Source organism: Toxorhynchites rutilus, chromosome 1 (assembly GCF_029784135.1).
Source record: "Toxorhynchites rutilus septentrionalis strain SRP chromosome 1, ASM2978413v1, whole genome shotgun sequence".
Classification (NCBI taxonomy): Eukaryota; Metazoa; Arthropoda; class Insecta; order Diptera; family Culicidae; genus Toxorhynchites; species Toxorhynchites rutilus.
Window position 1 is genome coordinate 140,860,264 of NC_073744.1, and position 27,227 is coordinate 140,887,490.

At 40.2% G+C, this 27,227-nt stretch overlaps 2 protein-coding genes across 5 annotated transcripts in view; both read right to left on the bottom strand.

The window, feature by feature from the left end:
* Position 1: 1 nt before the first annotated feature.
* Positions 2 to 17,998, bottom strand: LOC129762765 (smoothelin-like protein 1). The gene is made up of 6 exons (XM_055761289.1): positions 17,865 to 17,998; positions 17,219 to 17,287; positions 9,037 to 9,136; positions 8,256 to 8,400; positions 7,356 to 7,507; positions 2 to 1,193 (listed from the first exon to the last, which is right to left on the bottom strand). The coding sequence occupies exons 1-6, from the start codon at positions 17,974 to 17,976 to the stop codon at positions 1,070 to 1,072; spliced, it is 702 nt and encodes a 233-aa protein (XP_055617264.1). The 5' UTR covers positions 17,977 to 17,998; the 3' UTR covers positions 2 to 1,069.
* A 600-nt stretch (positions 17,999 to 18,598) lies between these two features.
* LOC129762761 (serine-rich adhesin for platelets-like) overlaps positions 18,599 to 27,227 on the bottom strand; it is a 151,167-nt gene continuing 142,538 nt past the window's right edge. For all 4 annotated transcript variants that reach the window (XM_055761281.1, XM_055761282.1, XM_055761283.1 and 1 more), the window contains 3 exons: positions 23,119 to 23,235; positions 22,982 to 23,057; positions 18,599 to 22,512 (listed from right to left, as the gene is read on the bottom strand). In XM_055761281.1, coding sequence (XP_055617256.1) covers positions 18,599 to 22,512; positions 22,982 to 23,057; positions 23,119 to 23,235 — 4,107 coding nt within the window. The remainder of the gene's footprint in view (positions 22,513 to 22,981; positions 23,058 to 23,118; positions 23,236 to 27,227) is intronic.

The window sequence follows — 27,227 nt, forward strand, 5'->3', positions numbered from 1 at the left end:
ATAGCGATAGGTAAATACATGTATATAAGTTAGATTATACGGGCTCACTTACTTTGTTTGAGTGTTCTACATCTTTCTTCTGTTCATTGGTACAAATTTCTGACGTCCTGTTGCTTTTTTATGGTATGTTCTAACTTGTGAAAAATATATAACAAAACATTCTTACTGCTACCAATTTTTTTACAAATGATTCGTTCCTGTGTTTCTGTGTTCGGTATTACGCTGTTCAGGGATGAAGCAAAGGTTAGCATTATACCTTCACCGCTACACACTTCATGTCTGCACTTTCCTTCCGCTGTCCAACGGTAACCAATTCTCAGTCCCATGTGCCTGTTAAAACATGTTAGTATTCTCGTTGTTGGGTGTCAGCTCTATAACCTAAAACTACTATTTTTCTAGCACGTGAAAAAAATAAGTAAAGGTTGCGAACAAAAGCAAATGTCTCCGGTCGCGGAGGAACAAGGAACCACCGTGAGCTTTCTAATTGTCTGTTTTTCTTGTTTGCTTCATTAAATCTGTAGTGTAACTTAAAAACGATCACAATCATCACAATCTTTTCGTTTCTCTCTTGGTTGGTGTTTTATGTCTCAAAACGCTCCTAAGAGGCAGCTATGTTTTTTTTCTCTGCTATTACTCTTGCTTCTCGAAGTCAGATGGAATTTTCACTATGATGCGGCTCTTTCGTCGGTAGCCAAAAACTTCAAAACTTATCATAACCAGCTAGCTCAAAACTCAGCAGTCAAAAGCGTTATTCTAACGTAGCAGTGAACGAATACAATAATAATAATAATAAACATTATGATAATAACATTAAAAACGAATAAATTAAATAGATTTCAACAGCATTACATTAGCGCGGAGGGGGAAGAGCAATTATTGATAAACAATTTTCTCAAATTAACATTGTAACAACATGAGGCACTACAACTAGAGCAGAGCAGTTTGCACTTCTGCTAATGAATTGTTTTACGTTCTACTTTGGACTCAAAACTGAAGATCGTTGAAGATCGAACTTCTGTCGCGGGGGTTGTTTTCTAATCCATACTAAAAGAACGCTCAGGCTCTAGTTTTAGTCCTCATTTTTGAAACGTCGATAAATTGATTGTACGTATGTAAAAACACATTTCCAATCAGGCTTTCGCATTACAACCATATCTTCAACATCCAACAGTGGCGCGATCCCGGCTTTTTCACTGGAATGAAATAAACAGAACACGGAGAACATTATAGCAAGTTGACAGATTGCATAAACTCTGGAAAAAGTGAGAAAAATATTACATTGCATTAAGGGTTCTGAATTGCTCTTGCCCTTGGTCCATAGTTAGAACCAGATTAAGGCAATGTCGTATTCACTAAGAACTTTATTAAAATGGTGAATGGTGATTGTTTAAAAGATAAATATATTACAGAATAAGATAAATATATTAGGCTGTCAAAAAAGTCCTGCGGGATTTTTTTTTGAATTTTCATTTTTTCATAAAATTAGTTACAATCATCTGTTTTAAGTCAAATATGCGCCGTTTTGTTCGATGACATGTTCCCAACGAGATGCCAACTTCATAATACCCCTGTTATAGAAGTTCGCTTCCTTATTGGCAAACAACTCGGATAGCCAATTTTCACAGGCCTCTTTTGTGGCGAACTTCTGACTACCTAGCTCGTTCGCCATGGACAAAAACAGGTGGTAGTCACTTGGTGCAAGGTCCGGACTATACGGCGGATGCAAAAGAACCTCCCATGAGTTTTTTTAAAATAAATTTGTTAATAACAGCTCGTTCAGCTCGTCCCAAGCCTTCTTCAACGCAGCAAAATAATTTTGCTTGTTCGTAACATCAGTTTTTTTTTCCAAAATTGCCCATCAATTCTCAATAGTATCTATTTAGGAACAAAAACCATTTTTCGTTTTTGTAAAACAATATCAACGATATTGAAATAGTAAAATGATCTACTAATTACTTACTTTTACGAAGTATTGACTGGAACATCGAAAAGTTTGAAAAACTTTTAATATTGGAATATTTTGATTTAAAAATGGAGTTGATTTTTTTGCGCCCTCAGTGTACTCTAGTGACCTTTAACACGGTGAATATAAAGTAAACTGCTCCACTACTTAAATTCCAGCTAAGAATCTATTGCCATTTTTATTTCACACCAACGAAACATGAAGCTTAATATCGCAAACGTGAAATCCAATTGGACTAACAACGATGTCATTGTAGAACATATAGGATTTTTTAGCGGGTAGAGGCGAATACAAAGACGGCTTAAATCGGACTATTCCTTCCACGGGTTTTGCGTTTACCAACACATTTGGCCTTCAATTTTTTATTTATATAGATGAAGTGTGTATGAATGATACAAAACAATCTTAATCTTCCTCCACGTATACTCGCGCACGGTGTCGCAGACCAAAAGTTGAGAAGTTCAACGATTAGTTTATAGTTTACAGTTTACAATTCTTCCGCAAGTGCAATTCTTTCCCAAGTGTGTATATGTGTATTTAGTGAACAACTATACGACAGTCAAACATTTGTATTTTACTTTTGCACGTATGAATCTACACCCAAACTAGCGTTGGCAGAAAACATTTCATCTTTGGCAGAAATGATGCCATTTCGTGTGCTGGAGGGTCAAATGCGCAAATAATGAGCTGTTTTAAAAGCTTGAAAATGGTTTGTATGTATGCGAGCAGACATCTCTTTCTGTTTTCTTTTCTCATTTCATTTGAGATTGTACCAAAAAAAAAGTCCATACGACGTCAATGGGGATCGAACCAAAGCCGGCTGGAGTGCAAAGATATTTCACACGACCACGCTATCCATATAGCTGCCAGTGCTTTTGCAAAGAAGCATGATAATATTATACCTAATCATAACATGAAATTGGAAAGTGTTTTCTAAGAGGATAAAGAAGAACATAAATGAGAATATATCTTTCTCTGCCTGGGCCGTGTATTTGGCAAACTATACGAAAAGCTTTCATACACTTTCATTTAAATGTGTCTCCTGTTTCGCTCGCTTTTATTGACTCTAGCATATACATTATACAAATGATATACATGTATTGGGGAGTAAAACATTTTCTGTATTCTTCAGCTCATTTAATGTAATAAATCTGGATGCCATAACATGTGCTTAAAATTAACTTTGGGTGTAACGACGAATAGTATATGAATCCATTCAATCCGGTGACAAAAAAGACTGAAATCAAATAAGAATAGTCCGGTAATGATATTATGCACTATCTATCTATCTATATATAGAAAAATGGATTTCTGTCTGTCTGTCTGTCTGTCTGTTAAAGTCGAATTTAGTTATTTGTGTTGGGGTATCAAAAATTACTCTGTTTTGAAGAGGCTGAGTTAGATGATTATTAACACTGAATGAATATGAAGAAAACATATTTTCTGGAGTTTTTCATTTAATAATATCCTCTTCTTCAAATAAATACCAATAAAGCCTAAGAAATATACAATAACAATATTACAGAGAAGTTCAACTTTTGGTCTGTGACACCGTGCGCGAGTATACGTGAAGGAAGGTTAAGATTGTTTTGTATCTGTTTCGAAAACAACTGAACCGATCGACATGAAAATTGGTGTGTAGGGGTTTTTGGGGCCGGGGAAGGTTTTCGAGATAGTTTGAGACTCCTCCCCTCTCTCTGAGGGGAGCTGCCATACAAATGAAGCCAAATTAGGCATATGGAGGTTTTAGGGTGCAATAAATGTTTCTATGGTGGTTAGACACTCCACCCCTCTCTCTAAGGGGGGGAGGAGCTGCCAAACAAATGAAACACAAATTTCTGCATAACTCGAGAATTAATCAAGCAAATGAAACCAAATTAGGCATGTAGAGAATTTAGGGTGCAATAAATATCTCTATGGTGTTTAGACACTCTTCCCCCCTCTCTAAGGGGGAGCTTCCATACAAATGAAACACAAATTTATGCATTACTCGAGAATTAATCAAGCAAATGAAACCAAATTAGGTATATGGAAGTTTTGGGATGCAATAAATATTTCTATGGTGGTTAGACTCTCCTCCTCCCTCTCTGAGGGGGGGGGGGGGCTGCCACACAAATGAAACACAAATTTCTGCATAACTCGAGAATTAATCAAGATAATGGAGCCAAATTTGGCATGTGAAGGTTTTAGGGGGCATGAAACGTTTCTGTGGTGAATACACTCTTCCCCCCTCTCTAAGGGGGGCTGCCATAGCAATGAAACACAAAATTCTGCATAACCCGAGGACTAATTAAGCACAATTTGGGATGTGAGGGTTTTTTGGTATGAGAAATGTTTCTATGATGGTATGGCACCCCTCCCTCCTCTGGAATGGAGAGGGGGTCCCATAAAAATGTTACACGTTATTCCAACCAAAAATATTCCAATCAAACATGACAATTGAAAATTTTTGGAAAAGTCTGAAGAAAAAAGGGAAAATTCGGAAAATTAAATTCCCATATGTTCTACAATTACATAGTGACAAGCGTTGTTAGTCCATTTGATGTTTGCTCTAACGAAATATATTCACCTTCTTCTCTCTATACCAATAAAAATGGATTGCCGAATATGTTGATAAGAGAAAAACCCGAGGAAGGAATTGTGCGATTTAGGGCTGTCTTTGTTCTATCATATTTTCTGTATCAAACATTTATTCCAAGTAACGGAGAAACATGTTATTTGCAAGTGGTTGAAAAACCTTGAACGAGAATTTCGTCAGAAAATAATCTAATATTATAATGATGAGTTTTGGTAGAAGTACTAGGAATTTTATAGTAAAAGGTAAATTCAACAGGGTCGATTAGAAGATCAATCAATGAACAGTTCTGCGATTTGACCCATGAACTAGCGCGTAGTGAAAAACGTGAATGTTTGAAGGTATTGATAACAAAAAACAAATTTTGGGCGGGACGTAGTTTGCCGGGTCAGCTAGTATTTAATAAATATTCCATACCACTAACATTAATGTATACATTTCATTGAACAATATTCCAAAATAGGAAAAAAGTCACTTGTCCAAAAAAGTTACTCCTATACTGGCGTCGGTGTCTCAGACCGAAAGTGGTAAAAAAGTGATACACGTCCCCCTCCTACCAACTCATATGATACGTCAAACGATGACGAACAACGAATGACGAAGCTAGAGAGAATCACAAAGTCGTTGTGTTGATGTTTTCTGAGAAATGAACGAATTATTGATTTCTCGGTCTCTCAGACCTATGCGCGGGTATAGGAGTGTTAAAAATATTTGTGGTTTCATGATGTTTTGAGTCAAAATGCTCATGAAATATTGCAACTGTTCGTTTTTTTGATAGATGACAATTGTATTGGTGGTAAAAACTATTTTCCCACATCGCATGACGCGCTATAACTTGAGACTGAAAAGGACAATCACAACACTGTCAAAACGACACTTGTAGCACAGATTGTCGTCTTCAAATAGCCCAATAGTATGACCCGATGCGATAAGTACAACACAAGATATGTTTAAGTTTTGCCATATATTGACAATATACGACATTTCTTTTTCCCCAACCCAATAATTGCAGAGTGACACACAAAATAGTGTTTGCACCAAATCTCAACCAAATTCTGTATGTCATAAAGTGCAAAATATTCGATTTTCGGTCAAACAGTATACTCTTACCTTGACAACTGCAGCTTTATGCTTTCATAGATTTTTATTCAAATTGCTTAAAATCTATTGTGAATGGCGTTTTCTAGAGCTGCAATGTTGTAGTCTGCCTTGTTCTTCCAATGCAAGCTGGATATTGTAATAAACTCGTAGAAAGTTGATATTTTCATCATTTCACATTAAGATGACTTCCGAGAAAATGAATGTAAAAATGAAATATTTTAAGCATTTTTTAATTATTTATATTGGCACTACATCTGATTATGGGCTTGGACCTAGAAGGAGTAAAAATATCGACCACAACAAGGCAAGGTGTCTTAGACGGCGCCAGTGGTTGTATGGTTAGCGTAACAGCCTCACAATCCGATCGGCCTGGGTTCAATCCCAGCTGGCGTCGTTGGGATTTTCTGAGGCGAAAAATCTCTGGTTACGTCTTCCTTCGGAGCGGAAGTAAAAGAAGTTGGCCCGGCTCATGAGTTGTTGAGTCTGATAGGTAGGAACAGGTGGAGTCGCCTCCCTGATGTCGGTGATTGGCACTAAAGTGGCGGAAATAGGCCGACGAAAAATAAGCGAAGATAAAAAAAAAAAAAAAAAGGCAAGGTGTCGAGTTTCGCTCATTGTGGATTCTATTGGTGAGGGACCAAGCTCCAGTTGCTCTTGAAAACACTCTGGTAACGTCAGATTTATTTAGAAATATCTACGAGGGCCGTTTGAAAAGCCCGTTCCAAAATAAAAACGGCTTTTCAACGGTTTGGGGTAAACCTTTATTATTTTTCAATATAGTCTCCTTTTAGGTTCATACACTACGTCGCACGTTGCCCTTGTTTCTTGATCCCTTCCGAATAATAAGTTTCCAACGATACAATCGAAGTTCTTCTCAACCGTGTTACATCAAATTCTCCTATCCAAGGTTGGAAAGAGATGAATGCCTGACGTGTTTATTGGGAAATCGAAGTTGAAAACCGGAAGACACTAGGATTATCGTCACCATAAAAAACTGTCAAACACGGAAAAGAATCGTATGAATCTGGGGAGGTTTTTCTGCAAAAGAAATTGATCCGACTCATCAAATCGTTCGGATTATAGGCAGTATCATGTCCAATAACATCCTGAAGAATGCTAAATGCTTTCTTGTGCTAAATGGAATATGTCAATATGAAGGGTTCTCCAATGAAACAACAATCCCTAGCACACCGCTGAAGTGGTCGACCAATATATCATCATTTCACGGACTGGTCATTTTTAAGATATATTATTTATTATTTGTGTAATGTAGATTAAGATTTCACTGTACTCCATTAAAAGAAGAGAAGAACTGTGTAGCATTAAAAGATAATTGTCTTACGCTGCAAGAGTATAATAAATAAATAAAATAAATAAAAATAAATATATATTTGAGGCCCCAATGATGCAAGGCATTATTCTTTCATTTTTATGTAGTTTAGGTTGAATGATTACCCGTTTGTTACAGCTTCCGTCGCGGTTCAAAAGTTCATGTCCATTTTTTGAACCCGATGGAAAGCGTTACAAAATGGCGCCCACGTGGACTGTATTGTTATATTGTCCCAAGGGCTAGTTTGAACCGACTATACGTTCGATCTACATCTACGATCTACGGTTCTAGTGGCTCTAATCTCGGCAATACGCTTTTTTACCCATGTTGCAAAACAAAGTGTAGCTTAACTAAGAAAATATAAAATAATCATAAATGGTACTTACTCAGCCACTCGGAAGGCGAGTGTGAAATTATGACGTCGTTGTTGCGGTGTTAATTTGGTAAAATCAAAAGCGTCTGGAAGGAAATGATGAATCAGCGCACAAAATGCCATTCCATCTGACCAGCTGGTTGAGAAGTTATCTATTTTAACGTTCTGTGGAGTGAATAAACACGAAAAAAAATCGTTAGTAAGAATCGAGCCTTATCCGTTTACCACCTGAAACAACCACCACCGATTGAGTTGATTCCAACTCTTTTCTTTCTTTCAATTTGTACAACAGCTACCGATGTTTACCAACACCCAATATAATATTGTTAGGAGAGAGAGAGAAGCCGATCACGAGAGAAACAGAGAAGCCACGAGCAAGATTAAATTTACAACGAAATATATCGAGATGAAAGTTTCAAACAGTTTGCATGCATAACAACTATGAAGACCGTGTGTATGTCTCCAATCTTGTGAACCCTTCGTTACCAGTCTGTGGCAATATTTTGGCAGATACAGTGTGTAGCAGAAATGTGAACAGGAACTCATGTTAGGAATGCAATAAAGATTCAGATGTCCGAAGGTTTGGTTTGTAGAGGACTCCGGGCCTGTCTCGAGGCGAATATCCGTTGTCCTCGATGCGTGTGGTTTGTACAAACAGTAAAAAAATAGAAAATTATAATGCAAACATCAACAGAAAACAAAGACCAGAAATTAGATCCGAATGACGTGTGGTGTTGTGTCACTCATAGAGAACTGTAAAAGTGTTTGACTCAAAACAGTATGTTGCGTAACAGTAGTAAACACATTGCTGCGCTCGCGATACAAGTAATTTGCCGTAACGCGCGGAGGAAAAGTCTTTTGCAGTGAGAGAAGTTTGGCAATGGTGACATGTGACATGTGTTGGCATTTGTACCTCGTATTCCCTTGTCTTCATCTGGCACCACTGCAGCAACTGATCCTTGACAGTGGCTGCCCGGCGGTTCAGCGATGGGTCAGTGAACTGAAACATAGGACCTTTCGCACCCGGTGTTGATGGAGTTGTCGGTGTTCTGGGAGAGCTGGACGCGCGGAACGAACGACGATTCGATGTTGATAGTTTTATTGGTTTTTATTGGTTCGTTTTTTGTTTGGTGGAGGAAATACAGATACATAGAAGGAAGAGAAGAGAGAAGAAAAGGGACACATAGAAAGACGATGAGTTTTTCGGTGTGTTGCTGTTTGACAGAAAAGGCATTATATCCCTTCGGAAAAATTGAGAACGGCTGAGCTTATCAGGGAGCAGTCTATTGCTCTTTTTCTTGGCTGGGATGGATGGCAACACAGTTTGAGGGTGTGCCGGAAGTATGAGCCCGTCACAACCTGTCCATGATTTCGGTTGTTCCGTCCAAGAAACAGAGGTTGGCTTGATTTTTGGATAGATTGTTAGAACTGAGAACCTTCGAGAGACTGGGGACAAAGTTATCAAGCCTACGTTTTGTTTTTTTTTGTTAAGTTGGTTAGTTACTGCAGATCTACTGAATATATGTATTTTCATGAGTTTGTAACTAATTGGGCTAATTCTGATGTGATTAGTGATGGGAGGTTTTCTACTACTTGTAATCTAAATGCTGTCTCATGATTGATATGGATTTAGATAAGCTACTGATTGAAGCTTTCGGATGATGCGGATGAGAAACTACGCGATAAATACATACTTTGGAGGTGATTGTGATGACACAGAGTTCTGCTTATCAAGCTGTCGGAATTTAGCCATTGCAGACATGGGTTTCGTCGTACCGATAGTTTTCGTCGTCACTGTTAAACAAAAAAATCATATGAATAAAGGGAATAAATCATTGTATTAACGCTTGCATTGAAAACAAAAATGGACAAATTTTACCAATTTTTCATGCGTTCACCTTAACACCTGGTGATGCGACCACTTGCGTATCGTCAATCATAGTAACCCATGAGTATTCAAACAAAATTTGACAGTGCAATCAGTTGAACTGCGGAAGTTCTGGCGAAACAGTAAAGCAACTGCGATTCATGGTTTGTGCGTACTGGGAACTCCATCCCGTTGCGAAGAAAGTGGACATCGTCAAGTACTTTGAGTCCGTCGGACACGCCCGTTCCGGTATTTGTAATATCCTTAATCTTCTGGGAAAGAATGAGAGCATTTAACGGAAGCTTGGTCCGGTGCTACTCCACCAGCACGCTATGATAGACATGAAATGGAAAGACAACTGTCATGCAGTGCGGCAACTTTCATTCGTACACTGAGAGAAATAATTAGTAAATATAACGAATTTTTTGGTAAATACTACCAATCTATAGTCATTTTCGACCGTACTAATAAACACATATGTCAAGCAGAACCATGATTCGGAAGCCCAATATCGGCTACATTTTCTCGCCGAAAATGCACGTATCAGAATTATATCCTTATTATACCTCCGTATTGCCTTATGGGAACAATGAAAATGGTTAATACGCGCTTTTCTCACCAATTTTCAGATATGACAATATCCAAGCTTATTAATGTTATCGAGTAAAATATACTAATCGCTGGTAGGGATGCGGGTTTGTTGACAATATGTACAAAAAATTTGTACATTCTACTAATTTTGCATTACCAAATGTATTTAGTAGTTTTCGACCGAGGATTTTTCTAAGGGTAGCGAACGGTACATATTCAACGGTAACGATGCGAACTTCGCGGCGTGTAAATGGCGCATGGCGCATCAATTGCGGAGAATAGATACGTCAAAGGAGCCTTAACTGTTCCGACAAATGAAGAGATATGCAGAAAATCTCATCATTTTTTTTTTTTGAAAATTAAAATGATGTTTTTGGATACAGATACGGGTCTTTCGGAGTCTAGCGGAGAAAACAAAGTTGCGCGTTGAAAGCAGAGCAGAAGAAGAAAATCCAGTGTTTCGGGTGTAACGAATTTGTACATTAAAAAAGCAGATGTCCAAAGAAGAAAATTGACCGAAAGTACGATAAGCGGAACAAGGGCCAGCGAAGCAATGGATGTGAGAAAAAAGTGGGTGGGTTATATCTACGTTATATGACGTAGGACCACCGTTGACTTAGTAATGATCACACATCAAGTGATCTCACTACTCTGCTGAGCGTTCTAGCGCCTATGTTATCCAAGTATACCACGAATACAGAAATGCATGCGGATACGGTTTTCCCAAGCGCCTCGGTTTTGTAGTCCATATTGCAAGCGAGTACGAAAGTACCCCCAGCTTGCATGTATTAGCAATGCGGATTTCCCCAGACAACTTGGTTTTGAAGTTCATGTTAACCCATTTTATGCCAAGCGTTTGAAAAATCGAACAGCAACTTTGATAATTTTTCATGTCTTTGGAAAGCAACCATATGGTAATGTTTTTGCACTAAGAGATAGCTTAATTTATTAGTTACCACTTAACATCGATTTCATTCAATTTTGTGCAATGTTTTTGGGTATTAAATTCTATTTAAAGCAAGTATGTTTGAAAGTTGTTTTCGATTTCAATTAAAAAACCCAATGCAAAAATATGTTAACTTTTCTACTTTGACAACACTTTGACATACATTGTGATATAGGACGAAACTCATTCGATTGAGCCTCCTTCAGGAAAGTAACAGTCGGGGAAATAAAGTGTTCGAAAAATCGAACGTTGGCCAAAACGAACAAGTTTTTCTGCTGAATCCACATCAACACATCTAACCTCCGCAACGCACTTTGATTTGTTTATTTTGGAAGACGGAAGGTTTTTCATTTATTCTTGCTTTTTCAATTGTGAATGTTTGCAAATATCGATTAATTTAGCAAATATTGTTGAAAACCTGTATAATTTTTTGTCCGTAATAACCGTAGGTTATGGCAGCCCGTAGAATTTCGTGTGTGGGGGAGCTGGAGGAAATGATCAGTACGCGTAACGAGGATTCTAATGAAATTATTGTGAATGTGAATGTTTTTCCGCCATACCGAATAATAACCTCCCAACTCTCTATGCCATTGTTTTTTCGTACTATTTTGGTACTTTGCAGGTAATTTTTAAGCATTTACATTTCTCCACAACCAACAATAAAAAAGGCATATGCTTTCGTTTGAAAGAAACACCCTGCCAGTAATAAGTTAAAATTACATGAAATAAGAAATGCCACATCTCACCTTAGGAGGATTAATTTGGGTTTATACTTAGAGACATCCATTCTTCTGTGCTTGATCTTCCCGGAATGCAAAATGGATGCATTTATGAATACCGTATATTTGCTAATTGAAGTGACTTTTTGTTCGCAGTATGTTTGTACTTGTCAACAAAAAGTTCGGCAAATGTTCGATTTTTCGAACAGTCATTTCCCGGAAAATGGAAGATGAGAAAAAAATTATTCTTGAACATTGGTGTTCCTTTAGCGTTAATAATCGAAATTACACCAATGGCTTTCACCAGAAAAATATTTTTTACAGCTTGGTCGTTAATGGGTTAAGGAAACACATTCGTTCCGTTATGCACATATGCATAAGGAACAGAAGTACCACCGGCTGGCATGTAGTTACAATGTCGATTTCCCCTTGGTTTTGAAGTCTATGTTGAAGAAACCGTGTTCCGCTGGGTGACCGGAATAAATCGCCACAGTAAACAACTGCAACAGAAACAACCGCTTAGAAAAAGTGTAGTAGGCTAGAAATATTTGGCGCGGGAAAAACATCATGTGCCTCACATTTCTATTATAAATTTATTCTCTTGTTCTCGTTTTTCGAAATTTATTCTGAGGACAATGTAATGGGGACGAAGTCCCCATTTGGCGAGGATAAGGAATCGAGGCGGCCCATGCCGCCAAGATGACGCAATCCGAGTCCACCGCCGACCCGCCGTCGGAAGCGGCGGTGTCTCGCACGCAAACCTGGGATCCACTGATTGCCCGGTTAGTTTGAAACATAGGATACGATCCTTTAGCAATGTCCGACCGAGCTCTAGCGAGCGTCGGACGGTATACGTCTGCCCGGGGCGTTACGTTTGCCTGGGGCGATACGTTTGCCCGGTTAATTCTTGTTTTGAAATACAATACCGCGCCACAATATTTATAGCCTACTACACATTTTATAAGCGGTGGTTTCTGTTGCAGTCGTTTTCTGTGGCGATTTATTCCGGGAACCGTTCCGCTGTTACTCTGGTTGCTCCATTTGGTCGGTACCATTTGATTTTGGACAAATCAAAACGTGGCACTTATCGCATTTGAATAATGCTTGACATTTCACAATTCAATTCAATTGTTTATCTCAATAAAAATAAAATGATATTCATTGTGATAGATGCGTAGAAATATTTCCTATCAATTGATGCAAACATCTTTCATTATAAATATAAAAAATATGAGCTCGCGCGGCCACTGATGCTGATCAAATAAAGATGCCGATCAAGAGTAAACCTCGGCACATGAGAAATGGATTAGCAGGTTCACTATAGATATTAAAAACTACCGTTCATGAGCATCTAGTGAAGCTGGGTTACGTTTATTGTTACGATGTGAAGGTTCCAAACAATTTGATCGAAAACCCTTTAATGGACTGCATCTCCATCTGCGACTCGGTAACGGTAAACGCAATGAAAGTGTCGTTTTGAAACGAATAGTAACGGGTGATGGAGATAGATTATTCACAACAAAGTAGAGGGGCAAAAACTTGGCAAAAGTGAAATGATTCATCATTAACGGTCCCAAAATACGGTTTTCGCCCGAGGAATGTCGTACTTTGTGCTGATGGGGTTTGGAATGGATTCTTTATTATGAGTCTCTACCAAGCCAACTGTCGATGAATTCCCATGAGTATTGCTCGCAACTTCCAAAATAAGTCAATGTATGACATCGTGTTCCATCAGGACAGCTCCAAACTTCTTGTCTCTTTCACAACACGACAAACCTTCAACAGTTTTCGACGAGAACGCAAACTGTTCTGGGAGAATAGAATTTTGAGACTACGTGAAAGATGGCGAACGATCGTGTGACAAAACAGTGCATATAAAACTGAATAAAGGCTTGGCTGCCTATAATATTGATTCTTTTGTTTTCCAAAAAAAAACCGGCATGAACTTTCCGGGCAACCCAATATTAGCTATTCTGATTTATTTTTTTTTAATTTTCATTCTCCCTGATTTTTGAAAATAATTGTTGGCAACTCTTTTTGTGAAGCTATCTATATGTGTTTGTAAACAATTCCGTTATCCCCTATTCCTTATGAGATCACAAGTGTTTAGAAGTAGAAATAACTGTGGTACATAAGCCGAAAAGTAAAAACTATCCAATTTCTAAAGGAAACAGATCTATTTAAAAAATATATATAAAATTGTATTTTATCAAGATCTTAATACCGATCTTGATAAAATACAATTATTCCTTTTCTTTTCTTCTCGTTACAGCAAAAGATGAGCAGGTTTTTACGCCCATCTTAGAAGCAAGCTCTTCAAGTACACTAAAATGTGATTTTTCCTGTCTGTATGAATCTGACCTCCAAAACCTACAGAGTAGGGTAGGGCGGGGCTAGTTGGTCATTTTTGAATAAATTTGGTTATAACTTTGTAGTACGAAGTTTTGCGTTAGAATGTTATGTACCACAATGAAGCTTACCTTTTACCCTTTCAATGAAAAATAACCAGAGAATCAATTATTTGACATTTTTCTTTTATTTAACGTCGTTGTATTTCGGAATAAATTGATCAACTAACCCCACACACGGGGTAAATTGGTCAATAATAGGCATGTTATTTTGAGCAAATAATAAGCGTGTAGCAAGTAATAAAACAATTAATGAAAATTTCAAACTATCATCGTTGAAAATTAGTCAGACAATCTTTTCTAGCGATTTCGTCTCTCTTCCACTTTGTGGCGAACCAGAGAAGCCAGGTTTAAAGATATGTCTTCATTTTGAAGACATTTGATTTTGTGAAGACATTTTGAAGACATATGTGAAGAAGTTTCAGTATGATAGCGTACGTGGATTTTTAAAAGATATTATTTTCATGAAATTCTAACTATTGGCCGAAAATACATATTCTCTCTAGAAGACATTAGATCATTTGCGCTTGAAAATTTGAATGATTTTGATATTGAATTTCTATTATTTTGGCCCTACTATACAATAGATTAACCTAAACTTTTCAAACGACCACTTCACAAATCGAAGGTCTTCCGGTTACATGCCTTTTCTACAATTAGTTTCATGGATATGGTTTGAGTTACAACCAAAATTTCAAAGCCAAAATAAACAAATGGAGTTATCACAGTTCCGTTTCTGTGTGAAGAACTTTCCTCCGATATTATGATGAAGACATTTTCTCGTACCATGTCAAGACTTTTGAAAAAAAATCACCTGGCATCCCTGCGACGCACAACCGCTTGCATTCTTGCATTCAGGCTGTGAAGGCGCCAATGATGTTACTTATATCTAAACATGAATGTTACACTACATAAGGTCGTCATTTTACCACAAAAATATAAATATGACAATTATATTGCAAGTGGTTTGTGTGATGGTTGTCTCGTTTAAAATACACTGGGTTTAGCAGTAAAACATATGCCTTCTATATTTGTTTATAGCTTGCGTAATGAAACATAACATACGTGAAAATTTTATATGCGTTGCTCTCAAACGATCAATTTGTGTGACCAACTAGCCCCTCTATATATAAAAAAGAATATTCATGAACATTCAACAAAAATAATTTTAAAAGCGATTTCCATTAACACTTAAAGTTAATACGTACAAACAAAGCTTTGTTTTACGTTTGAGCCGATTTTTTTCATGGTTATTAACCGGTTTTAGAACACATTTTATAATGCGCAAACCGTGAATGATTTTTGGCGAAATCGGAACCATTTCCGTATTTTTGAACCTACTTAATAAAAAGTTTTTCCGATTTGATTATTTTTTTGTATCAGCAATTCGCTATTTTTCATCCATATATCGCTAATTTTTTGGACGCTCAGATTCCAAGATATCGTCACTGACCAACTTAACCATATGACCAACTAGTCCCGCCCTACCCTACGTTATCCACACACTTGCATTACCACTTCCCAACGCTAGGCCTCAGTTAAGATTTCGATGAATCGATATATGAAACATCCCCTCCACCCAGGGGGAGAGGCGAATGAACTCTCAGAAGTTAAAACTTCTGTAATTCGACGAACGAACGAACGAATGAAGTTAAAAACCAATTTACGGTTGTATATTTATTATAATGTATAACTATAATCATGGGACGAAATCTCAACAGGAACAGCAACTTGTGACCAGGGTTGCCAATAATATTTGTTAAAAAACCGGAAGATCACCCTTAAAAACTGAAGGAAAACAGAATCCTGTAGAACCGTTTTATTTTAAGAAGTTCGGCTTTGATTTGCCTGAAATGCTTTTTATTATCTATTCCAATGCTTGAAAATAGAATATCCTTCGAAGTTCCGTGTTATATGTAGTTCTTGAAATAGCGAAAAAAAACATTGACTAACCATTCGAGCAGATCAAAATAACGTTTCCCACCACTCGAACATTACTGTTAAGTGATATTTGAGGGTTTTTTTTTCTTATAAAACCTCTAGAAAATACGGTTTTATTTGGATGAAACTTGAAGAATCTCGTATTTATTGTTCAACAATGTGATCAATTGAGGTGCATGGGGACACGGTTTCTGGTTATAGATCATGGCATCAAACCTAACCTATTAAATGCCTCTGTTTTTTCCTTCTAAATCAAAATTTGACATTTCGGTAGTGTTTCCTTTGACAATTTTTTTGCTATCTTTTTCGCACTCAAAATACTCTGCGTGTGAATCACTATGTCCGAAAGGGAACTTGAAACACTTGCGATCCAGAGCAGAGGGTAGAGGCGAATGAACTTCCAAGTTTAAAGCCTCTTAAAAACAAAGAAAGAAAAGAGCAGAGGAGGACGATTGTGATGTCTGTTATCTATCACTATTACGAAGAGAAAGATAACTCTCCGCCGTCGCGGTTGAGGTTCGATACGGAGTACGCGCGATTGATAACGGAACATATCGCCGGAAATATTCGTTTTAGAGGAGTTCTTCTCAAGTAAATTTCTATAAAGCGTACATGCGATGCATAATGAAACATACCTCCGGGACGATTGTTTCTAGAGGTGTTTTCTCGGCTTTTCAGGTTGCAGAAATATAACTCTTCCCCTTCGAAATTGAAGTTGGATATAGGTGAATAACGGAATATTTCGTCGATCCGATTGGTTTTAGAGTTCTTCCGGTTATTTTTTTCAGGTTTCTAAAAGATAATTCTCCGCCATCACGAATGGAGTTCTATAAAGTGTATATGCTCTGAATAACATGAAATATCACCGAGACGATTGATTTTATAGGAGGTCTGTCGGTTACCTTCACAGTTTTCCCATAATAAACTTTCCACCGTCGCAATTGGACTTCGATTGAAAAAGATGCGATAAATAATAGAATATATAGCCGGTCCAATAATTTATACTGGTTTTCCTTTTCAGGTTACCTAAAGATAATGATATTTCATATGAAACACATGATGAAGGGAAGCAAGACTACTTGGGTTATATATTCATATTAATTAAAGTCAATGGAGTACATCGCTCCTATGATCTTATGAACTTTAGAATGATTTGGAGGATCTATAACATCTGATGTTTATATAAACTCTAAGCCAGCCTAATAAATAAAACTCAGAAAGAAATGAGAACTATGCCAACAAACATGTTTTCGACAACAATGACGTCGAAATATTTTTGTAACTTGGTCAATAAAATAATGTTTTATGGGAAATTTGTCCCATTATATTATCTTATGTAGTTTTTTTATCGCCTTCCGAGAATTGTCCATTTTTTCAATGCAAGCGTTATACTGAGACTCTTACCTGTTGTCCGAGTAGTGACTGTGTTGCCATCCTGAGACTGTACTTTCGATGTTGATGTGGTTTTCACTTCTGAAATGTGACAATAAGACAAAAACAGAAAAAAGACGACTTTCAGTATTCAGTTTACAGACACGGAATGCGAGAGTTCTACATGGGGAGGGGAGCTTTTGAGATTCATTAGTACAACTAACATGGATGCAAGCTACACAAACTCGCCACAACTACTGCTTAAATTTATTTTTATACGGGACGCAAACAATGATTCGAAACTTCATATGCATCTCACAATGAATGGGGTGAAAAAAAAGGTTCGATTTAGTTTGGTACGATGGGACAGCATGGGACAAACATCACAAACGATACAAAGCACAAAATCAAAACAAACAGTAATATGTTGCCTAACTGTCAACACATGAAACCAGCTATCGAGAGATGGCAGCACCGTTCTAGAGAAAGCACGTCTTTTGGGGACACACAGGGAGGCGGTCAGAAATGGCATTTTTGTGAGGCGATTAGCGTTCCAATCGTATTTTTGTTTTTGTTTTTAAATCAGCTGCTAATGCACACATGCTATCACTCGCCAAGAGTATTATGGCTGCGAAAACGTCAAACAACACTGAGAGAGAATAAAATACATTCGACTCACGGAGCTCTACTTTGGGGTATTGCCATTCGAAATGAGGGAGCAGTTTGTCTCCCTCCGAATCTTCGCTGTTGTTTGTGTGGTTAGGTTGCACATTCAAGCCCGTAACGACCATTTTGCAATCATAGTAGTAATAGTAGTAGTAAAAGTAACATGAAGTTCCAAAACATTCGTTCCGCCATTTGCATTTGCTGTTGCTTTCGTATTGCTGGTAGGGCTTCGTTTGCGCCCGAAAAGTTTACGTTTAGTGATAGCCAGGAATAGACAGACGTAGTTCTCAGGAACAAAAAAAAAACATGTCCCCAAACAGTTCTTTCTTTTCGGAACATTTTACACCAACATGACAACATTCAGAGTGTTGTGAATCAAGCTTTCCACAGAAATAGAGTTTAACATTAGCAGAATGCAATCAAACTAAGAATCACTTCTAGTAAACAGCTTCATGCGAGTTCTTGTGCAAATGTGTGCGGTTTTTTAATGTTTCTTCGGGCGTAATTCACTAATATCCAACGCTCCGTCGCTAATGACACCTCTCACTTCTTCAATTGCTAAAACACAGCCATTTTGTAGTTTTTCTATACTATTTTGTTTCTATTCTATAAATAGTACAAAACAGAAAACCAATTTATAAACAATGGAATGTTGAAAGACATCGGCATCCAGCGACGTCCGATCCATCTGCAGAGGGCATAAACGACGACGAATGGAACGGTGTTCCGGTGTCAACGTTCGACGCACTACACAGCGAAGGATTGAGTCATGAGTTCCTCAAATGCATCGTCAACGTTGCTCTCGTCCAGCAGGCTAAGGTTATTCATCGGGATGTGGGGCATCGTTCGGCTTCGAGCCAACCCACCACCCAGCGGAGGTTGATAGTATTGGGACTGTAGTGGTTGTGGTCGCTGCTGTGCGATAGATGCAGATGTGTACATAGACGGTGGTTGATAACCACCCGTGTTACTATAAACCGGCTGTGAGCTCATGATGTTGTACTGCATCGGGTTGTAGTTGTGGCCCATGGCATACGAAACCGGTCGAACGCTGTTTTGCGTCATACCACTCTTATCCCGGAGGATATTGTGAGAGGACGAAGTCTTCGCCAACGGGTTGAACGACGGTTTCTGACCGGAAAAGTACGCTTCCATTGTGCGTTGCTTGTCCGATATCACCCGGGGTTGGTTTCCCAGCGCACGGGTGGTATTCTGCGGGACAGCGAGAGTACTGCTGGATTTGGTCCGAGCTAGACTAATGGGAGCAGGTTGTTGATTCAGCCGCACCCAGGAGTCTGTTCGCGATAGTTGATTTAGCTGGGGTCCCCCAAAAGTCTGCCTAGTCTGCGGGGAGCCTTGCACGTTGTTGTAGATAACATGCGCTGGGAGGCTAAATTGGGGCTGTGGTTTGACTGAAACCGGTGTTTGTGGTGTAACTTCTACCCTCGGTATGCTGTAGTGGGTCTGAGCTCGCTGCGGGTAGTTGGATGACTGTGAGTCGAACGAATTGCTCGAATCGCGTCTCTGGTTGGTGATCAGTCTATTAGGAGGCGTAGGACTTTTCTGCGTGAATGCTTTCAGCGAACTGTGCAGATTATGAGCCATTGCTGTTCCACGTTCTTCAGAGCCTCCCAAATGGGTCGGTTTGTTGGACGAATAGCTCGCTTGCTGGCTGACCGGTGCCTGCATAACCCGGGTCACAACACGTATCTCCTGCGAGTCTACTGACTCAAGGTCATCGTCGTCATCATCATCATCGTCAACTTTGTCCCGTTGAACGTTGGTGGTTTGATAGCTGATTTGTGGAGCATGGTGGATGCTGGCGGGACTGAACACGGAATTTGTACTCGTCAGAACCAGCGGTTGGTTTTCGGGATTGGTAAGCGAATCGCTTCGGTTCAAAGCAAACGTTGAAACCAACTCGGGCTGAGTGAAGTCCGTGAAGGTGTAAGTCGGTTGCGCACTGAAACCCGCCACATCGGGCAGTGAAGGCCGCTTATCGCTCAGCCGATCCGTCTGCTGGTAGTTGAGAGGTTTCTCGCTGTATTTCAGGGAGCCTTGGTAAGTGAGGGGCTGCTGTGCCGGGAGAGTTCCCTTGTTCAGTCCAAACTGATTCGCCGTGAACTTGGTGGAGGCGATGCTGGCCACACGGCTCCCGTTGTCGGTGGTCGTTTTACCGATCCAAGGTGCGGCTGACGTTGGTGATTCGGGACGTTCCGGTTTAGCTTGATAGTTCAGCACAAGTTGTGTGGGCGTTCGTTCTAGCTTCGGTGGAGGAACGTATGGGGTTTCGTGATAACCAGCTGCCGCGAGGGATTTGACTAGACCTAGTTGGACCGGTATCGGTTCGGCTTTGACTTCCGGGGTTTCCTTAAACCCGGATGCTACGATTTGCTTCACAACGCCACTGGAAACGTGAGCAGGGATGGGTTTTATTATGTCTGGTTCGTGATGGACGGGTTTAAAGTCCAGATTCACGGGCGGGAGCTTCTTGGGAATCGGTTTAAATGCAGACGTTGGGGCGTGGGTAAATTGATTGGAGGACGGCGATGGAACGGTTGCAGGTTTTTGGGCGGGTACGATTTTGGAGGTTCTGTTGCTAGCGCTCATTGGTGGAACTACGGGTTGGGGAACAGATTTGGGTTTTGGAGGTTGTTGAGAAACGGAACTAGGTTTCGGAGGTTGCTGTCCTTGCGTGGATCTTTTCGCAACCGCGTTACTTGGAACGGGAGCACCAGTTTTGGGTGGCTTCGAAGCATGGCTGGGAACACTGGTACGTAAGGATGTTTCATCCAAGGAGGCGCTCTCGGCTTTCTTCCAGAAATTCATCGCTGAATTTTTGGGAGCGCTCTTCGCGGGAGGACCGAATTTCCTGGACATGTCAGCGTGTTCAAAATTACTCTTGAGATGGTCGAACTTGCTGGTCCAGTTGTTGGAACCAATGTGATCTTTGGTGGCATTGGACCACACCTGTTTCGATGCCTGGTTCTGTTTCTGCAGGAAAGCCATAAACTTCATATCGCTCTCGGTTTTTGGCTTGAATTCGGGTACTTCTATAGCCGGTTTTGTAACGGAAGAAACCGGAGTTTTCGATTTAGTTTCCCGCGTCCGTTCTAGAGGGTTCCTCTCCTCCTCGGAGTCATCGTCGCTGTACACCTCGTTGCTCAAAAGTTTTTTCGGGATATCAATGGTATTAGCTCGCTTCATTCGAAGCTTTTTGCTGGTATATTTGTTCAACGGTTTCGACCCTTCGACACCGCCCATGTGAGCAACGTGACTATCGAGGGTTCTACTTTGCGAGCTTCCTTGCTTTCTGGCAGCTGTTACCACGGTAACAGGCTTCGGTGATTCTTGTTTAACTTCACGACTCACGATTTTTTGAACCGTGTTTATAACAGCCGATCCCTTAGGTGTGCTCCTCTGGAGAACAACTTGTTCAGCGTTCTTCTGGGGTTCATCTTCATCGGAAGTTGAACCATCGTTGAAGGAATACTTCTTTATGAGCGCTCGTTGAGCCGCTGTTTGGACGGGTTTTTTGAACGGGTCGCCTCGGGTAGTGGCAGACTTTACGTCGATCGGTTTGTGCTGACCGGTCTCCAGTTCGTGACCATTGACCGGGGGTTGTTCAAAGCTGTGCGATTGACGGAAAAGCTTCTGCTTTGCTTTGCGATCTCGTCCGTTCACGAGCGGTTCCGAGTCATTGAGTTTGATAGCTGGTTTGAGATCTTGGATCGCTTTGGGAACAAATTGGCTAGGGCGTTTCATGGCAAAGGTTGTTGTGGGAGCTACGGGTGTGGACACAGGGACGACATTCGGGGATGGTTGTTTATGTGGAACGCGAGATGGTGGGGTGGGTTTTTCAGGGGTTTTGGATTTCTCAGGGGTAGCCGAATGGGAGTGCGAGGATATACTCTCAATGCGTCCGAATTCTTCGATAAACCGCCGAGCATCCGCTAGCTCTTCCCGACTAACTCCAACCGTGTGACGGTTGTTACGGTTTCGTCGTTTGGAAAATCGGCCACTGCCCCGGCGGGCTTGGTTGTAATCGATACTCTCTTCCTTGTCATCGATGAGTTCGTTCACGGGTGAAACTTGCTCGGGGAGCTTCTCGGGTTGCATAAGGCCCGTCTGCAGTCGGCAGACGAGTGTGAGAAGTGCGTTTCGTTTGCTTGTGTCCAAATTCATGTTTTTCCCATCCCTCAGCGAAAGCTGCAGCCTCTGGAGGGCAGCTGTAACTTCGTGCAAGATACTTTCACCATTTTCCTGTGGTGCAAGATTACTAACACTACTACCATCACCACTAACACTACCACCGCTGCTGGTGGATGCACCAGTACCAATACCACGATACATCTCGATATTATCATGCAAACCGGCCGCCAGAAGCCGCAAGTCTTCACCGGATTCTGTGCCGGAATCTTCGACCGGTGGAATCGAGAGCGTGGTAACGGTTCCACTACCGCTGGCGGTTCCAACCTGCCCACCACCTGCACCCCCTTTGTTGTTCAACAATATACCCTGCAGTAGGGGCAGCAAGAGCGACTCACCCTGGATGCCACTATTGTTGTTGTTATTGTTGGAGTTGTTGGTGCTCAGCTGCTTCTGGAGCTGTCGTTCCCGCTGTAAATCGGCTGTTACGCTAGCCACGATATCCGCGCAGGCTGTAAAAGAATCGGATGGTTTGAGCGAGGGAAGAATAGTGATTAGAGCGGTGCTTGTCCGAGGTGTTGCCTGACCGTTGCTACCTTGCTTCTTCTTGTTTGAGCGTTTGAGGTTTAGGCGAGGCTTGTTTGTTCTAGGAATTGGACGTGAGCGTGTCGGTTTTTTGTACTGAGAGGCAGCTAGGCGCTTGGTTCGGAAGTAGTGACGTCTCATTTGGACGCTCGGGGGCTTGAGAGTTTTTGATTTCATAGGATTTGTATAGCTATTGGTGGTGGTGGTGATTGGTTGCGTTCTCTTGTTTGTGGGTGTGGGTGAGTGTAGGGAGGTTTTGGTTCTGTTTCTCGTTTAACAAAGAGCAAGATAAAAAATAACGTGGAACGCAGGCTTTCCGAACGGAAATTTTCTTAAAGTGCGTTTAGTGAGTTTGTTTTGACTGGTTTTCAAAGTTCTAGAAGCGGGAAGCGGTACCTTCTTTCTCGGCCATGATCTGTCGCAGGCGGGCTCGGATTTTACGGCGTTCCTCGTAGTTCGTGGATGATTCCAGCTGGAAAACATGATTACCAATACATTTATTCCAATTTACTTATACAACTCCCCTATCTTACCAATTGCTTCAAAACGGCTTCGTCCCAGATTTGTTCAAGATTTTCAACGCTAGGTTTGGACGCACTGTTCGACGAAGCAGACGACTTAACAGTGCGGGTTGTTGTTACCTTGGAGACCTGTAAGCACAGAGCAAAAACAAATGTAAGTGAAACTGATCGGTCTGACTCAAATTCGCGATGTGATACTTCGGCACCCCCTCAGAACAGACAGAGGTAATGATAGTGAACTAAATTCTTCAGAATGAAATTCCTCGCGTTGAGTGAATTCTTCTGGCGATGCAGTGGGAGAAAATGTGCATCACACACACCCGAAAACGGTACACCGATTGACCGACTCTATTTTTAAACCGTTTATCTTCCTCGCTCGCAACACAGCAGTTGGAACAAAACCTCATTATTTACACCGATGACGACTGAAAGGTAGAGAATCTATTTTGAAAACCTCGAGTGACAGTTTCGGCCGGTTTCCCGCGCGGTTCGGCTGCGCTGAGTAATCGGTGCTGCTTTCGCAATAGTCTTGACATGCGTAAAGTATGCCGCCGCGTGGTTCGTTATCTCTTGAACCACATTCGCTGAGATGTGTAGCTGTGTTCGAGTAGTGCAAAGATCGGAATCTCCGAACCCGGCACATTCCAAGCTACCGAAGAGAGAGAACGAGAGGTAGCTGACTATCAGCTGATCCTTCCTCCAACGCTAGCAACGGCTAGAGATCGGTTGGAGGTTCCGCTTGAATTCGTTTTGAAGGTTGGCGGTTACGTTTTGCACTCCTGTCAACCTGAGGGTTGAGGACTCAGACGAACGGCTTGTCCGTTATGATTGATGGGAATCACTTTGCGGGTGGCCTTTCCTTTCGTTAGTTTGCCTCGGTTCAAGGGCCGATCAGCAATTTCCGCAAATTTATAAACGTAATGCGTTTTCCTTGTTGACAACACAATTCACAGCCCCTTTTTCAGACGCAGTAGAACATTGTTTACTTCGAGAAGGCGGTTTACTCATCCCAAATTACGCCGGATTCCCTTACAAAGAAAGGCTGCGGAAAATAACGCCAAAGCGCAAGCAAAATGCGAATGACATCGCGGAAGATGATAGTATCATGCCCCAAAAAGTGTTGTTTATGTTTCTTTCCGAGCGCAAATGAGTTCACGTGGAGTACCTCACACGGGATTGCGGGGAACTTGTTTTGATTCAGTGCCAAACAGTGCACTGGCCGAGTGAATGACTGTGCAAGTATACCAGGACTGTGGCCCATACCGCCAAACGGACCTTAAAAGGAGACTTCGGATGTGTGCTCCAAAAAACACGGCGTAGTTGTGTAGCTCTGTATGAAAAAATCATCATCATCATCGTTGTTTACATCCAATGATCGCTATTTGATAGACGCAATTCGACATTTGACAGAACAATGTTTTTCAGTATTTCCGCACATGTCACTCTGTAGGTACGTGCTGAGCCGTTTATAGTTCAAGAACGGACTTTCATCACGCGAAGCCGGTGATTTTTTTTATTGCGCCAATTTTCTTCAGTTCTTGTAATAATTTATCTAAATTAACTTGGATTGGAACTGTGAAGATGCGATTGAATACTGGGTGTCTTTCGTACAGTGTAAAAAAATTCCCCTGATTTGGTTATATTCATCCGAAGCTTATGACAATTTTCGTGGGTGTGATTCTGAGCACTAATTTTAGATACCATGCTAGTGAAGTATCTACATTAATTGTCTATGTATAGAATAATTCGGCCTTTGTCAGTCTCGCTAGAATTCTTAGATTTGATACGATTGGAGAATCAATGCTCAATCCTTTCTAATATGCGTTGACTATTTTTGGTGTACTGAATGCGGATCATAAAGGTGATTGCCGATTGCCGAAAAACCGACTCGATTTATATCCAGAGGATACGGTGGTCTTTTATATCTTTATTTGAGATTTGAGTTTTTACGTTTGTCGCTTCGGTAAGTTTCGGTAAAGTTTTGATACGTTTTGATCGTTGATACCTCTATGCCGACTGAATGGAGTGTGCTTGTTTATTATTGACCCGGAAACTTGTTTCAATAGCTTTAAAATTTGCTTTGAAAACAGGTTCTTTCAAATCCATTTAGTTGCGATTGTGAGGCGGGTATAGAATGTTCTCGCTCTCTCAGCAATGCAGTATGCTCTTTTCTCTCTATCTACCGCATTCGATTGATGATTCTAATTGGTGAGGAAGGAGATAGGGTTATTGATTTTATACGTTGACGAAGATATATTATAGTGCTCGTTGAACAAATATAAAATCGTGTCTTCACATACAAAGTAAATGTCTAGAAGAGGAGATACATATTGATAATAAGGACATATATCTCGTATATTATTCTCAAGAAACCGAGAAATAATTATGTATCAACCATCTTTAGTTGCGTCTCCAAAGCCAACCATCGATCCTTTTCAGAACCACTAGTCAGTTCGAAAGTGTTGAATTTTATGTACTTCCCTCTATCAATAATATTTCAGCAATTATACTCATCCACTTCCACATTTACAAGAAGAATGTTCTACGTTCACCTTGCGTTTATATCACAGATATAACCCACCTTTAGTATTCTTCATTTGCGTTTTATATCAACAGGATGATTTACACTGAAAAATGGTTTTTGTCAGTTCTGTGTGCAGTCTTTCAACAGGAGCGACTACGCGATCGTATTTGTTTACATTCCGTAGCAATTGGCCTCATCGTGAAATATTCATTGATATGACCTGACCAAATGTAGTCTTGTGAAGCGTGACAACAATGTTCGGCCACACTTCTGTTGGGTACGCAATAATTTCAACATCACTTTCTATAATCATTCTACAAGCCTTGCAATGTTTACAACACAATTGATGTTATGTGTGTCTGTCAGTATTGGCAAAATATATGTTTTGCATGGTCCATTTCATTTATGTATTTTACCATGTGTCAGAAACATAAGTTTTCAATATTTTGAGATTGTTGCTTTTCGCCGACATAATCAGGCAGACAACTTGTGTTGTGTTTTAGGTGAGTAAGTGAAGGATTGATTGCTGCCTAGAAGGAGAATGGTGTTTCCATTAGACACCCTTCTTCTTCTTCTTCAATGGCACTAACGTTCCTAGAGGAACTTCGCCGTCTCAACGTAGTATTACTTGCGTCATTTTTATTAGTACTTAGTTGATATTTCTAGTAAAAAATGGCGATTTCCCGTAACAAGAGCTGCTTCTTCTCATTTTCCCTTGAATAATACGATGGTTAGCTACGTATGTTTTGCAATACAGTACTGTGTCGATAACTGGGCCGGAGAATCTACCCAATTATCGAATCCTACTCGATAAATGGGTTGCTAAACAGCAAAAGCCAAACTTCAAATTTAATATGACGTCTTTTATTGATACATAAATGGGCTGCAGTTCAGTTAACGTACGCACTGTTGAAGATAAGTTCAGTTAACGAACGACGACTGTAGTATTGACGTGTTCAAATTGTACGTTGGTATCCACCAGTTTTGGTCGGCACAGTTTGAGAAACACAGTTTAGACCAATCACAATGTTATAACTTTCTTTTGTGATAGATGTGAAGAAATATTTCTAATCTATTGAAGTTCATTAGTTTTGGAGTAGTCTTTCAAACACTAGAACGATCGGGTATGAAAATCAAGTATTGAGGATGTACCTGCCAATAAGGAGAAATGTCGCGAGTTCAGAAATAAACATCGACCTAGGTTTGGGGAGTGATATGCAAAAGTAGATACATTTCTGTTGTTTTTTCTGAATGAAGATATGAAAACCAATGCAGTTGATTACTTCAACACAGTACTTCCTCTCGCAATATCTTCGGGGAACAACATTGTTGTTTTCAAAAAGATGTTAATCCTTCCCATTTCAAATTGGTGCAGCCCTGGTTACAGAAAAAGTTGATTGATTACAGTTTCAAGGATTTTTTACAAACTCAAACCCACTGAATTATTCTGTATGGTCTTCTATGTTTCCAAAGCTAAGCAAAATTTCGAAACTTGTCAAGTAGTTCAAGATCGCAAAAATGTTGGGATGACATGCCGACTGACTGATATGCGCGCAGCATGTAATGACTTTGTCAGACGCTTGGATCTATGCGGTTA